This window comes from Chinchilla lanigera, unplaced genomic scaffold, assembly GCF_000276665.1.
Source record: "Chinchilla lanigera isolate Chin_1 unplaced genomic scaffold, ChiLan1.0 scaffold00003, whole genome shotgun sequence".
Classification (NCBI taxonomy): Eukaryota; Metazoa; Chordata; class Mammalia; order Rodentia; family Chinchillidae; genus Chinchilla; species Chinchilla lanigera.
In genome coordinates, this window is record NW_004955404.1 from 1,062,378 (window position 1) to 1,078,121 (window position 15,744).

The window sequence follows — 15,744 nt, forward strand, 5'->3', positions numbered from 1 at the left end:
AAAAAAAAAAAAAAAATACTGAAAGAAGAAATTTTCCTTAGAAAGTAAGATCCAAGTGTACATGTGTAAAGTGACGCTGAGGGGTGAGGAACCAAGAATCGCCCCCACAGTGCGTGGACCCACTGTCTCGCCAGTGGGCACTGGAGCCGCTGCCCTGCCTGAGCAGGTGTGAGAGCACTGCTGTGAACACGCATGTGCAGACTCTGCCTTCAGTCCTGCAGGTCCGCTCACTTCAGTGGAATCACCCGGTCTCGCAGCAATGCTGCCTTTCAGCTGTGGGGAGCTCCACGCCGTCCCACGGTGGCCACACAAGTTTCCACTCCTGCTCATGATGCACACAGCTTCCTCCTGCTCCACCTCCTCCCTGACGTTTGTGCCTCTTATTTTGTTAAAGTAGTGTCCTTCTGTGAGAGGTGTGTCCTTGTTTGCACTTTCCTAATGAAGAGTGACACGGAATGGACATCTTTTCTTGTGATGATTCCCACTTGCACATTTTCTTCGGAGGAAATCCTTTCCCACTCTGCATTGGGCTGGTTGTTTCTGGTGAATGTTAGGAGTTCTCTAAATATTCTGGGTATGTTTTCTTTATGAGCTATATGACTTGCAGACTACTCAGCCTTAAGGAGCAAGGAAATTCTGTAATATACTGAACCTTGAGGAAATGAAATAGTGAAATAAACCAATCACAAAAATAAGTATGTCAGGTTAGATGAGGTGGCTGGGGGGGTGTCACACGCCTAAGAGAGATGCTCCTGGTGGTCGCCGGGGGTAGGGGATTGGGCTGGGAAAGGAGTGCGTGACAGTGCAGAGTTTCAGCCAGGGTGGAAGGGGTCACTGACACAGGGGGTGTGACGGTTGTGGGACACAGTGACTGCGTAGGACGCTGTGGAACTGCACAGTTAAAAGTGGTTGCACTGGTAAATTCTGTTACGTGCATTTAACCATAGTGAGGAAGTGGAAGAGAAAGCAAATGTATTAAAATACAGATGGTCAGCTGAAAAGATAACAGAGAAATATGCAAAGATCTATGACATTTATGAGAAACAAAAAGAAACCGGAGGCAGTGACCCTGGTACCGCAGAAAGTGAAATCCACTCCTAAAGCACTGAGAGGCTCTTTCTAACACCAAAAGCCAGTGTCCACAGGAAGATTAGCACTCAGGAAAATCTGCACACCGAGTCATAGAAATAATGCTGATGAAGCAGAAAGTACAGAAAATGCAGGGACATTTACAGAGAAGCATTTTATTTGTTTACTTTTCTTTTGGTACGGGGAATTGAACTCAGGACCTTGCGCTTGCCAGGCAGGCACTTGTGCCACTGAGCTATATCCCTGGCCCCAGAAAAGCATTTTAATAGGAGAATTTTATGCACTGTTCTCAATTAAAGATTAAATGGATTAAACGTAAGTAAGGAGCGAGGAAGGTGAACAGCATGATCAATGGGGTAGAAAGTCTGAACATACTCTGCATTCCCTGGACATCTCCATGCTGGGGAACACATTTTCTTTACAAGCGCTCATGGGATATCCACAAAAACTGATTATGTGTTTGGTTACCATGAGTGAATCTCCCAAAGTGGCAGTATTATAAATAGCACATCGTTATTCAAGTGCAGTAAAACTAGAGGCCACAAACAAAAAGAGAGGCCTTGCCACCTGGAACTTAGAGCATATTCTTATTAGAAAACTTTTTGTGAAAAGGGAAATACAAACTAAATTGATAGTATTTCTGGGAATAATGACTAATTAAAGTATCATAAATGAGAACCTTATAGAATACACTGAAAGAAGAGCACCATTAAACACTTACTGGTAAAATAAAAAGATTAAATAAAAGAATTAACCAGATCTAAAAGCCAGAAAAAGAGCAACAAAGTAAACCGTGAAGTAGCATAAGTAAGAAAATGTTAATAACAACGGCAGAAATTAAGCGGGTAGAGAATGGAAGACAGCAGAGTTACTGTAGAAGAGTGCTGGGTTTTGGGGAAACATTAATCAAGACAAAATGCATGCTTACTTAATTGAGAAAGTAAAAGCATTTATAAAATAGGAAAAGACAAAGGGGAGATAACCATGGAAACCAAAATTTAAAGGTCATGAAACAATCTGAAGGAGTTTATGCAGATAACTTGAAAACTTAGAAGTAGATAAAGTTCCAAGAAAATAGAGGTCAAAATTGACCAAAATTGAGTCTGTTTGAAGAAAAAAACCCGCTCAGATCAAATTTCCAAAAACGATTTGAAGGGGTTGCTGCTTGGGAAAGCGAAGGGCTGAGATACTTTCGCATGGCAATTCTAACAAACCTGAGAAGTTAAAATGCTTCTAGGGCTGCAACTGTCCCAGAGAATGAAAGAAGAAAAGAAAATGTTATTTTTTATAAAGCAAGTATAAAGCACTTCAACCTGATAAAGAATAAAAAAACCCCACAGATTAACGTAATTGGATGTAAAATGCTAAATAAAACATTGGTAAGCAAGATCCAATACCATTTTAATAAAATATTCAACATAGCAAGGCATGGTGGTATACATATATAATTCCAGCACTCTGGAAAATTAAGGCAGGAGGATTGGAAGTTCAAGCCCAACCTGGACAACTTAGTGAGTTATTGAGACTCTGTCTCAAAAATTAAAAGAAATTTAAAAAGGGCTGGAGATGGAGGTCCATGTGAAGGGTCTGGGTTTAAACCCCAGTGCCAGAAAAAATTTATACCACATAACCAAGTGGGATCTATCCCAGGAATGCAAGGTCAGTTCAATCTTTGGTAATCTACTAATGTCATTCAACATGTTACTGTGTGTAAAGAGAAAACAAGATTATTTCCAAAGATGATGCAAAAGACTGTCGAGATGCAAAAGAAGCTTTCTTTTGGGTGCTTTCTTCACAGGCTAAAACACAAATTCCTCCATTGTAAAGCCAGCATCTTATTTATGGGATAGACACCAAAATCACAAAATAGGCGGAGATACCCATTAACTACCCCTGCTGAACTTTGTGCTAGGTATGTTGGCCAGGACAGCCTAGGCAGGGGATATCAGTGAGACACAGACACTGAGAAAGGAGAAAATCTTTCCGCCTCAGAGGTGGTGGTACACACATCTGGGACGTTCTGGGCAGTGGCAAGGCTACCTCCAAAGATGCTGGAATTCCACACGGCAGCAGGATGAAAAGTGACTTCCAGAAATCAACTGTATTCGTTTACACAAATGAGAATTGGCCAAAGGAAGCAATAGCAGGAAAAAGCTCGTGTGAAACAGCAACAAAGATGACTGTATGCTTAGGAATAAACCAGATGTGAAAAATGCAGTGGGTGAACAAGGAAAATCCAAAGACACAAAGGTAGACTTGACTGAGCAGGAAGATGTCATCTGTTCCTGCAAAGAACACCTGAAGTATGATGGTTCTTTCTTAACTTTTTATGAAAATAATAAATCACAGTAAAAAGGCCAAACTTAAAACAAGGGAGATTAAACACATTACTTCCACTTGAAAAGCAAGCAGAGCACTATAAAAGAAGAGGAGGCCGCACTCGGAACCCAGGGGAGAGTGGAGCAGGGACGCGTGGCTGGGAAGAGACACTGCATGATAGAAACTTGTCACGTGGCAACTGGGCCTCGTGACCCAAGGGGCCTGGCAGGTAGGACACTGGGACCCACGGGCAGCCATCTGTAGGAAGACAAAATAGGAAGACTCACGCCAGACCTGAAGATAAACTCCCTCTATGTCACAGACTGCTTGGGGCAGACGAAGTCACATAACTAGCACAGGGAAACAGTGATCTCTCCTTGGTCTCTGGGGAGGGAAAGATTTCCTAGCTGTGGCCACACACCGAAGGCAATGAAATACTGGCAATTTTGACAACACAAAAGTTGACCCTTTTTTGCATGAATGTCATCAAAAGTCAAATGATAGATTAAAATGTACTTGCAACATGCATTTCAAAGGTTTAGTATTCTTAAAAATAAAGCTCTTAGATGTTGAGGATAAACAACCAAAAACCTCACAGACAGAGTGGGAATGGCAGGACATGTGTACAAAGGGAACCTAAAGGCAGCCCTACAATAGGAGCTGTTCAAACTACCGATGGAGGACTTTGGGCTGCCGAGCGGACAGCCTGGGAGGGGCGAGGATGCCGCCTGTGCTGTGTCCCCAGCCTCGGGGCCTGGCAGGTGTGGCCTGAGCACCCACCCACGCAGTCTGTGCTCACCTCCAGAAGGGAGCTGCGGCTCGTGGCTGCTCTCAGGAACCATGCGGTGAGGGATGTCTTCAGTGTTTGCTTTAGAGAAGAACATGGAAAACACAGGAGAACACGTTAGAACACGGAAACTGTCTTGATTACACACTTGGGACACCGGGGCATTTATGTGTTGATGGCAAATCACAAGCTAATTTCATTCTCAAGTTTTATCTGAAAACAGGTCTGGAAAGTCAGCGGGTGCAGGCTCTCCCTCAGGCGCAGCAGCTGCAACCTTCAGCCAAGTTGCACCCTTACCCGCAAAGGGTTTCAGTCTGCCCATCTGTCTGTCTCTCATTATGTTCTCAGCTCAGGCAGGGCATTGCAGGGGCGTGTCTACCACTTCTGCTCTCATTGCTTGAAGAGAATTATAAATTCTCTAGCAATTCCTGGTAATTCTCAGAACCATCAGCTTGGTAAATCTTATCCATCTCAGCATCTTTGATGAAGAACATGGGGAAAGGTCTCTTGTGGATGTTTTAGCCCATGCTTTACTTAAAAGTATTAGGTTAGGATAACAATAAAGTTGTCAAGTTCTGTTTGCAAATGTGTGTCTGGAAGTTAATGCCTAAACTGAGTCGGGGTTGTCTGGCTGCCCAGGTTGTGGGCCTGCTGGGCATCCGGTGAACCACACTAATTTGTAGAGTTCGCGTCTGGGTGCAAAGTTTCCAGACAGCACCCCCTCTTCCTGCCTCTGCGCCTTCCCGAGGTGCCAGTCTCTCCCCCGGCAACCATCCCCGAGTCTCTCCCTCGGTCTCAGTGCCCTCCCTGAAGGGTCTGCCCACGTGGGCCGGCTTTGGGGAGCTCGCTCTCTGTTCGGGGCTCCCAGGTGACCTCGGCCGAGCCCTGCTGGCCTCGGTTTTCCTCCGAGCGGTGGGGCAGAGGACCACCCGTCTCTCAGAGCCGCAGGTGAGCCGGCCAGCTGGCCGTGGGGATGGCAGCGTGTGGACACTCAGGCTGTCATTTCAGTGTGCCCGTCCTGGGCGGCCGGGCACCAGAGCAGGCGGTGCGCTCACCAGCCCCGGTGGGGCTGCGCCACCCACTGCCTGGCTCTCACTTCCTCCCCCGGAGCCCGGGGCAGGGCTGGGCCAGCTGCTCCCCTTCTCCCTCACCCTCACCCACGTGCAGGGGGCCTCCCGGATCCCCGGGTCATGGGTCTTATGGCCAGTACCCCAGTGCCCAGAGACACAGATTATGGGAGAAAACCGTATACTTGCTTTTATTTGTGAGGATTTTTTCTAATAGTGCCCCTACTGCTGTTGTATGTAGTTCAGGAAGGTCAGGAAGTTCAGGAAGTTTTGATTTGTTTCTTTCCAAAATCTCTTGGACTAGAATCTCATCTTGGGAAAAACACAGGAGAACACGTTAGAACCCACGCACAGTGCAAGGCTGACGTCTGTCGCTGTCCCTGCCACAGTGGGTAGGAAACAGAGACGTGGGGACAGGGCTCCGACCCCCAGGAGAACCTTGGCTGGGGCGGCACTGCCTCCCTGAGAGACTTCCGGAATCCAGGCACTCTGCATTTCTCCTGAACGCTGCCTGCTGCTCTGGCTCAAGCTTGCAGGCCCCAGGGACTCTGAGCTTGGACTCCAGGTGGCCCTGGCCCTGTTGCCAGGGGCGCTGTGGGACCCTGGTTCTCTGCTCCCCGATAGTGAGCTGGATTTTGCACCACGCAGCCCACCAGCTGCGCTGCTTGCCACAGGTCCAGAGCCATGGAACCCGTGGATACAGATGGAAATTTTGGGGCTGTGGCCTGCACCAACCCGCACACTATGCAAGCTGGTGTCCCCGGTGTTTTGTCACAGTGAGACACACACTGGAGCCCTGGCCCCAGCCACGGTTGTGAGTGTCCCTCCTGCCCTGCGGCCACTCTGTCCTGTCTGCGTCCCCAGCACGGATGGGTGTCTGAACAATGGTTCCACAGGCACATCTTAGGTTCTCCCTGCCCTCCTGGCCCAGGCTTTGCTGGTAGCCCTGGCCCGTGGTCCTCCCAGAGTGTGGTCACACTCAGTCCTGATAATCTGCCCTCCATCGTGTGGAGTGTGGGCATAGCCGCTGGCTTTTTATGAGGATCAAGAGAGTGGACAGTACTTGCTGCAGATGAGGTCACACTGGACAGTGCTTAAGTAGTCAGTGGTCCCCACCCTCTGAGTGTCAGCACCTCCTGCAGAGAGCTAGGAGACTTGTGTGTCAGGCACTGCCAGGTGACAGCGGCTGCACCCCTGAGGAGCTGGCCTGTGTCCCTGCAGCCTCCCAGGTCCCCTGAACAACGGGGCAGAGGAGGAGGAGGCCAGGGCTCAGCCTCGGGCCCTCGGGGCAGCGCACTCACCAGCCTGGCTCAGTGCAGACCGAGGAGGAAGCCGGGCTGGGCTTGAGGGGGCAGTGGGCTCCAGGTGGCCAACGTGGACCCTGCCGGGGCCTCACTGCGAGGAGCCAGCTGCAGGGTGCTGTCAGCTCCAACAGTCCCGGAGTCCACGCCTGGCCTCAGAGTCCACATCCGCCGGAACTTCAGCCACTAAAGCCACAGGCCGGGGGACTGCGATTCCCGCCCACCTCCCTGTCCCTCTCGCTGAGAGCTGGGACCCAGCGTGGGACCCCTGAGCTCGGAGGAGCAGAGCTTTGTTTTGGCTCTCGGTTTCCGTCTGCTCAGCGGCTCGAGGGCAGAAACAGCCAGGCAGAGGGAGAGGGAGGAGAAGCTGCTCCCCCCACGGCAGATGCAGCCGGGACACAGAGACAAAGGAGGGACCGGGAGAAGGCTGCACCCTTGCGGTTCACAGCCCACGGCTTCCCCGCCGGCCCGGCCCAGCTCCCGACAGCACAGTCAGCCCCGGCTCAGGCAGAACAGGCACAGGGCCGCAAACCAAATCCATTCCTTCGCTGGCTGCAACTCAGGTTATTTGGGAAGCACCCAGTGTGGCCCAGCTTCTCCACAGCCCAATGCTTGGCACAGGGTTCTTACCTAATACTCCATGCATATCTTGTGCTTTTGAGCTGAGTGACTCTCCGGTAGTTGTACTTGTGACTGGAATGAAAACCCTACATTTTAACAGCAGTTGTTCACTGTACCTCTCTGTAAGTGGATGTGGTTTCAGGGGGTGCCACCTCCTGTTCTGGAAGACACTGAGTCCCTGAGCCTCCCACAAGCTGAGAGATGGCCACAGGGAGGCCTATGGACTGGGCTTGGAGGCTTGAGGTGAGCAGGAAGACCTCGTGGCTCCAGGGTTGGCCCTGTCCAGCTCTCAAACTGAGCAGCTGTGGGTCTCGGGGTCCCAGTACCTCCCTGGCTCAAGGCCAAGGTCAGCCCTTCCCTGCGCCCAGATCTCGGGCAGCCCCAGGAGGACAGGTCTGGCAGGTGCCCTGGCCTCTTTGAGCTCAGGCCCATCTGGTCTTCAAGAATCTGAAGTTCCAGCCAAACCAATGACAAAGCTGATTTTCAAATGGCTTTAATGACGGACAATCTGCATGCCAATAGCTTCACCGCACACGTGCCTGGGAACAATGCGGGAAATATGTAACGAGGTCTGGTGGCGGTGACAATGCTTCCCAGTATGCTGACCTCGGGAAACGAAACAGCGCAAGTACAGTTCTCTTCGGAGGAGGCATTAATGGATCATTAAGAATGGGTACAGCTGCGCCGTGCCAGCAGTTTGTTCAAAATATTCTTTTCAGTGAACGTCTGTCCCGTAATCACAATGGAGGCGCCGGGCGAGCCAGCCGTGAGCCGCGCATAAAGCATTTGTGCCCCGCACTGTGCGGCTGCGAACGTGCGCTCTCAGGCGTCTGCCTCACCGTGGCTTCCTGTGGTCACCTCTTCGTGAGGGCCGCAGCTTCCTGATGGCAGGGCGCTTGCGGTCAGGACGCAGTCAGGACACCGCCAGGTCTGGGCCCCGGCCAGCTCCTGCTGGGTCCTGCGTCGGTGCTGTTGGATAGGGAGCACAGACAGTGCCCTCCCCAGCATGGAGGCCACGGAGGCCACGGTGGCTGCTGTCTGTCCCCTTGGTGCCCAGCACTTCCATGTGAGGGACCCACAGCCATGCTGGGGACAGCTGGAGTGACCAAAGCTGGGGGTCCCTGAGCTGGGTGAGGAGACCACTCTGCCCTCAGAGGCCATGTGGGTGGCCAGAGGTCTCCACCAGGTCTCTAGCTGAGGCACCACAAGGGTCACCTGAGACAGTGGGGCACCAGGGGGGCTGTGAGTGAAGAGGACACTGGGCCTGGCCTCCACACAGGCGTCTTCCTGCCGAGGCCCAGGGTCTGGCTTAGCCTGTTCTCAGGTGTCAGCGAGAGTCCTGCCGAGTCCGGGCAGGGAAGCCCCCAATCTCCACCCGGCCACTGTCCATCTGACCAGATTCCCCATCCTCACCAAGGATGCGAGTGCTGGCCTTTAGCACAGTCCTCTGGGGTCAGTGGGTGCGGCTGTGGCCACCCGGACCCTCACCTGAAGACTGTCCTGGTGTTGTCTGAGCCCAGCCCATGTCTTTTTCTCTGTGAGATGCACAGATACCTGTAGTGCCTCTGCCCATGCGGTCAGAGTCTTCCCTGGGCCCCGATCCCCTTACCTACGGCCCTGGTAAGCACCACTGATATGGCTGACCACCTGGCCACCAGCTGAGCTGATGCAGTGCCCTCCACAGTGGACAGGAGGTGGGGGGAGGCCCTGATCCCTGTGACTCCCGGGCCCTCACTGAGGCCTGGCTCCTAGGACAGGTCCCAGAGGAGCCCTCCTTCCCAGCTGTTTATTAAGGGGGTGCAATCCATGGCTCTGGGATGGACAGGTCTTCCTGACTGCCAAGGCTGTCACCCTCACTCGGGACGTCCTGTCTGCTGCAGCCTTCCCTGGGATCCCACTGATGGCCCCTGGCCTGCTTCTTCCTGGGTGCAGTTGATGTGCAAGGGACACCACACCCTCCTCTCCTCTGTGGCCTTCGCTTCTGCTCCAACCTCTGCCCTCTCTGATAGCTTGGGGGACTCAGGCACCCCACATCAGCCACCTGCGGCAGACAGAGGCCAGTGGAGACAGATGGGTGTCCCCTCCACTCACTTGCTAGTCCTGGGGTCCACAGCCTCCTAAGATTATGCACAGTGCAAGAGAAAATATGGAAAGTCACCCCACAAATATCAGTTAAAAATGAAAAACTTTTTGCCTTTACTGAATAGGTAAACTCAAACTACCCCATTTTTGTCAGAAACATACTATATAAAGTTTATAAATTATTTCTATAATTGATGAAAATATAAAAGTGGAGAGAGACTAGTGAATTTTGTATTATAGTTTTGCCTGATTTGTGACTGGAATCTCAGAGGGAAGGGTCTAAGATCTTGTGTCTGCCTGTCTGTCTGCTCCTCTGTGTACTTGAGCTATGGACATGTGACATTTTTCTACCTTTGAAAGGACTGCAGAGTTAGTTTATGACATCCCTCAAATTTATTCAGATGGGCTTGGAGAAAACTAAGTGCTTATATAAATTAAATATTTTCAGAGGTACCAGAGGTACAGAAACTAATCCAAAGGTTTTTCACTTATCTGGGCCAATCTGTGGTCAGTAAACTAGTTTAAGATTGCTGGTTCCAGAAAACCGCAGGTCTTAAGTGCTGCCCCTGGGTTGAAGTACCTCACAAGGCACTAACTAGGTCATGGGTAGTTTGGTGTTCTATAGAATGTTTGCCTAGAGACAGTGTCTAACCTTCACCTTATGATGAATTAAGTGGCACTGATGATTTCTAAATTATCGAAGCATTTGTTGCTAAGCATAAGCTGAAGTTTAGATAAACTCTGGCTGCTTATTTTATGAGGTATGGAGAGACTAAGTACATGTGGGTCTGCTAAGAAACACAATTGCTTTGCTACACTGAAAAATTACAGAGAAATGGGTTTCTAAAAACTGTAAGATGGTGTAACTACAAGCTTTGCTAGTTTGTCACGACTACTGGTGTTGACAGGTAATGTGCAACTGCCTGCTTTCCAGTGTTCTCTGTTGAAATTATAATTCACACACATAAACTATAGGAAGCGGCAAAGGTAAAGAGGAAACCGGGCATGGGGAGAACATGTCCTTGCTGAGGAAGCTGTGAGGAAAGCGTGCGCTCCTCTGCTGTTGCCCTGAAATAGCTTGAAGTTTGGTTGACAAAGGGCTGAAGCCTAGATGGGTGTTGCCTTGTGCAGAGGGTCTATGAGGAGAAAAGAGATAACAACGCCCAGATCTCCTGGGCTGGAGCAGGGCCGGCGAGCAGATTACTGGCACACCTGTCACGGGCTGCAGCCCCGCTGGAAGGATGGCACCGCCCTGGGGCATTGGCCGCTTCTGAATAGCAGACCCTAAAGGGTTTTCTTTTCCGTTGAGTTATCTTCCTAGCAAACACAGATTCTGTTCTTTCCGAAATCGTCTCCTGTGCTGCATGTCTCCTGTGTCGTGTTTTTGATTACTTAAGAAAGCAGTCTTCACCTCAAGACAGCTAGGTTTTTTCTGGTTTTTTTTTTTGTTTGTTTGTTTTTTGTTTTTCTTTTTAAACAACTATGTTGCTTTCTCTATTTGCCTTTAAAATCTTTTATTGTCATTTTGGTTAAAAGGATAACTATTACCTTATAGTAACCCATGATCCTATTCAAGCAGGTATTCAAACTTTTTGACTTTTTTGACAACTTCTCCAATCAAGTTCTAGATGAAGACTTTGAGACCTCAGGCTGATTTTGAGAATCTCCTAGAGCCCTGGGAAATCTCAAAGGATTTGTTTGTTCATTGTATGAAAAATCGATGTTAAACTAATTAGCTTGCGGCTATTTGATGTTGAATTATGAAGTTTTGTCAAACAAGAAGTACAAGAAATGTACCTTCGTTATGGTACATTTGTATGTGTATAAGCTTTCAAAAGTTGTACAAAGTTCTTCATTTCCTTACTGACTGAGGTATATCCTGGTATAATGTCATCAGTTGTAATTTCAGTTAGCATCATAAAATGCTCGGGAGTAGTCGGATCTCTTTGTTGGTGGCTCTGCAATACACTTTTCTTAGATCTTCAGGTGTGACCATTCTAAGGCCTCTGTCTTGCACAGACAAGTCTTATGCTGTTGCTCCGATGAACTCATGGGTGGGGCTTTTAGAAGGTAATCAGATTATGAAGGCTCAGAGCTGACTGCCGTTAGGAGGTGGGGCCTGGTGGGACACCTGGGGCATGGCCTGGAAGCTCCATCTCTCTCCTGACTTCTCTTTCTCCATCTGCTTCCTGTCTGCCATGCCCTGAGCAGCTCTCCTCTGCCAGACCCCCTGCCTTGGGGCCTGGTCCAAAGATTATGGATTGAGACTTCCACAGATTGTGAGCCAAAATAAACCCCTCCCTCTTTAAGCTTCTGGTGTTAGGTACGGTGTCTCAGTGATGACTAAGACAAATATTATTTTATTCTGACACTTTTTTGAAAGCTCCTGCAATCAGCTAAATTCCCCAAACTTTCAGCTTTGAGAAGATTCAGGGAAGAGACTCCAAGAAGGGTCTGACTGAGGCTGCTGAGAACCTAGGATTACAGCACTGGCTGAGCATGTTTCCAGACTCTCAGGAGCTGGTGGCTTCACAAAGTCATCAATCTGAGGGCCAGCACAACAGAATCCATCACCCGGGACTGAAGGAATTGGCCAGGCAATCATACATTTATAAGTTGTTTTTTTTTTTTTTCAACTTTTCTAGTTCTTTAAGATTTTGTTTTCCGGATTCAAAGAACCCCCCTTTTCTCTTAGCATCCGTAACTTGCAGGACTTTGGCATCACACTTTGTACACACAGCGAAACACTTCTGTTTCTTCCCATCCGACCTTTCCAGAATCCAGTTCTGATTTTCCTGGCCAGATCTGCACGAGTTCAGCAGGAACCTAGAATCCCCACAACAGGGCAGGATGCTGGTGACGGCCTTGTGGGGGTGGATCTTGGTGGTCGAGATTGACGTGAGAGACGCGTAGGAGAACTCAGAGCATTCTGGGTGTGCCTGGGGGGCCGTGGGTGTGATTCTGGGGACTATATCTGGTCCCTGGCTCCTTCCTCCCCAGCTCTCTCCCCACCTCTGCTTCCTGCCGCCACGATGTGAGCAGCTTCCCTCCACTGTGCCACCCACAACAGGGTTTCTGTTTGGAGCAGCCGACCACAGACTGAATGCTCTGGAGCTGTGGGCTAAAAATGCCCTTCCTCCTTCTATGTTGTGTGTCAGGTACTTGCTCCAGTGACAAAAATATGACCAATCCAAACACCAAGGCTCAGACTCAATGACCCCACTTAGAGTGACAGGCAGAGGAGTGCAGGCTGTCCTGCTGGGGCCGGTGGCCACTGGGCTGCCTGCACACGCTGGCCTGGCTGTGGGCATACAGGCCCCTACCTTAGGCGGGTGACGAAGGCCAGCTCCTGGCAGGTCTGGGAGCCTTGGGAGGAAGGCATTCACCGAGTCTTTGTCCCCACAGCAAGTCCTTGGCTCCTCCCCTTGTGGCCTGAGAAGCTTGGCCTGGGATTCTGCAGCGGAAGTACCAGCCACGCAGAGCCAAATACTGCACTGGTGGCCACTCTCGCCACGTTTATGGGAGCAATCGGGCCATGTCCAGCGAGACAGAGTGTTTTGTAGAAGATAATAGCTTTGGTTATCTTTGATCAAAAGGAGGATGACAGTTAAGATATATTTTATGTTTTAATGAAAAACTGTAGGGCGTCGAATTCTCTTAAGCATCCATTCTTTTCCTCCTCCTCTTTACTTCCTGGTAAACCTCATCTTCCTTTCTCCTCTGCCCTCACTGTGGGCCAAGCTGTGTTCAGCAGTTGAGGTTCCCACCTGTCCAGCTGTGACTCTGTCCTCCTCTCCTCCCCTCCGTTGGGTCAGCGGAGGCCCAGCGAGCAGAAGTGTGGTGTCCACGCTGCTCTGAGCAGAGCATGGGTGCGGCTGTGCTGTCCACGCATCGCCAGGGACTAGGAGCCTGGTGGAAGTCAAGCCCACCTCGCTTGGCAGCCCAAGCAGTGTGGAGTTGGCATCTAGAGATCTTCCCACGGGTGCCCTCTGGCCTCAGGAAATTGGTCCAACTGCCAGCTCTGTTTTCTTTTTCCTTTCTTAGAAATCCCCTCATTGAAAGCCTGACTGTGTACACCAGGAAGCAAAGCGGGGCTTTAGCCTTCAAAGGAAAGGAGTGTCTGGTGCCTGGGACACAAACGGTTGACTCTATTTCCATTTTCGCCCCTCCAGCCGTACTCCAGAGGCATCTTTGGCTGAGGCCTTGACCCCTGGCTCCACCTGGACCTATTTTTCCCAGTTGCAGCAAGAGTCTTGAGGAGTCTGCTCAGGAAACCCCCAGCCTCCTGTGAGTGCCATGAGGTCTGGCCACCTTGGCCTCCTCCAGCAGATCTTATGCACCTGGCTGGCCAAGACTCATCTGATTGTGCCAGGTAATCTTTATTGTCCACACGCCTGGATGCACGACTCCTGAGAGCTGCCTGCATCATGTGGACCCGTGCACATTTGTGATGAGCGCAGGGACGTGCACAGCCCAGGGTGCTGTTGGGAGGTGGGCACAGCTGCGGGAGGTCACTGGGCCATGCCATGGAGGCACTGTTCTCCTGCTCCACTTCTAGACACTGTGAAGGGAACAGCTTTACTCCCCCATGCCCTTCTGCCCTGATATCCTTGCCTTGGAGCCGCTGACCATGGACTGAGTCCTCTGAAACTGAGCTGGTAAATCTCCCACCTTTATGTTGTAGGGGCCAGGTGTGTACCACAGCAACATGAAAGCTGATCAATATATGGACCTTCAGGAAACGGTCTCCACTGCCCACCCTGGCCCTTGCTGTCTGTCTCCACTGGTGCCTGTGGGAGCTCCCTATAGTCTCCACTGTTGAATAAATCCCACCTTGACATGTCTTAAGTGTTGGGGATATTTTTTCTTTAATCATCATTAGCTGCTGTAAAGGATTTTGTCAATTTTGCTAGTGTGATAATGATGCTATGGATATAAAGAAACAATGCCTTTACCTGTGAACAAGGAAACATTTTACACGAAGTGCGAAGACATCTGGGACAGTGCTAAAATACTTTTCAAAATGAAAAAAAAGCATGTCTGCCCGTGCATGTGCACACATGGGGTGTGTGAGAGAGAACAGGAAAAACAAGATGGTGAAATGCGCACAATTATTGAAACGAGGATGAGTTCGTGGAGGCTTGTGATAGTCTCCCTCCGTTTTAGGGTAAGTTAGAAACTTTCCATAGTACAAGCTAAAATACAGAACATGCACTGCTCTTCTGTAGGGTTATAAACTTTACAAGGGCTTTGAAGATAGACAGCTTCCCCCTCCCTCCATTCTTCAAGGAGGAAATAGCCAACCCCACGGGGAGAGAGGGAGGCGAAGGCCATCAACCATGGTTTCTGTCTGTAAGTCTTTGTGGGACTCTACCTGAGGTCGTTTTTGTCAGCTGCAACTTGGTCTCTGGCCAGCAGGACAGCAGAAAGAGCAGGAAGAGGGTCCCTGTTCCTCTATTTGCTGCCATGTTCCCTTCACCAAAGGAGGAATGTCTTCCTCTTGGTCTCCAGGATACATGGAATGTCAGGGGCCTGTGACATCAGGACAGGAAGTGAGCTGGGGTTGCATCAGGGAACTGTGACCTCAGGACCAAGAAGTGAGCTGGGTGATGTCAGGGACCTGTGACGTCAGGACAGGAGTGAGCTGGGGTCCTATCAGGGACCTGTGACATCAGGACAGGAAGTGAGCTGGGGTCAAGCCCAGCCTGGGTAGGTGTGGAGGGGACTGAGACCCTCCTCAGTTCCGTCCCATCACCTGTCCTGCGGCCCTCTCACCCCAGGACTTGAGTACTGAAGGGGAGGATGCTGATGAGGACTCTGAGCACAGATGGGCACAGCCCAGCTCATCTGGACCCACCAGTCCTGGGCCACATCCAGTGTCCCAGGCCATAGCGGCAACTGGTTCAACCTGGGCTGGGCAGGACTGGATCCTGGAGGACAGTCTTCCAAGCACAGCCCGTGTGGGTCAGGAGCAGATGTGCCTCTGGACACACCAGGCCAACAGGGCCCCCAGCACCCTGTAAGCCCCCAGCATAGATGGCTCCTTGCTCTTTATTTCTGATGTGGGACCTGAAAGCATATTTTTATTTAGGTTTTCTTGGTAGATGTCATGGTAGCCAATTTACCTCAAGGATAAGAAGACCATGTTAAACTTTGGGGTGTCCGTGAAGACATGTGGAGCAGAAAGGACACTGCAGGTACCCTGGTGCCAGTGCTCTGAGCAGGGCACAGGCCCAGGGACCATGCTCTGCGGTCCAAAGTGCTCTTCCACCTTGCCAAGGCCAGCGCACACACCTATAGAGCTCTGCCCCCAGCTGTCTGCACAACCAGTCCAAGAAACCTAATGACAGCACCTGGCTCCAGGAAGGGACCCCACCACCCTAGCCCAATACGGCTCCACCAGAGGCAGGCCCAGGAGCTGATGTCTTTGTTTCCTTGTCACTGAGACACAACACCTGACACCTGTAGCTCAAAGGCG

The 15,744-nt window shown here is 50.5% G+C and overlaps 1 protein-coding gene across 2 annotated transcripts in view; it reads right to left on the bottom strand.

Moving 5' to 3' along the window:
* Spaca7 (sperm acrosome associated 7) overlaps positions 1-14,807 on the bottom strand; it is a 27,087-nt gene extending 12,280 nt beyond the window's left edge. The window contains exons 1-4 of one of the 2 annotated variants that reach the window (XM_013515703.1): positions 14,641-14,807; positions 7,194-7,256; positions 5,452-5,574; positions 4,208-4,276 (exon numbers count right to left, since the gene is read on the bottom strand). In XM_013515703.1, the coding sequence (XP_013371157.1) occupies positions 4,208-4,276; positions 5,452-5,574; positions 7,194-7,256; positions 14,641-14,734 (349 nt within the window). In that variant the 5' untranslated portion in view covers positions 14,735-14,807. The remainder of the gene's footprint in view (positions 1-4,207; positions 4,277-5,451; positions 5,575-7,193; positions 7,257-14,640) is intronic. The other variant, XM_013515707.1, reaches the window with a different exon arrangement.
* Positions 14,808-15,744: the final 937 nt, after the last annotated feature.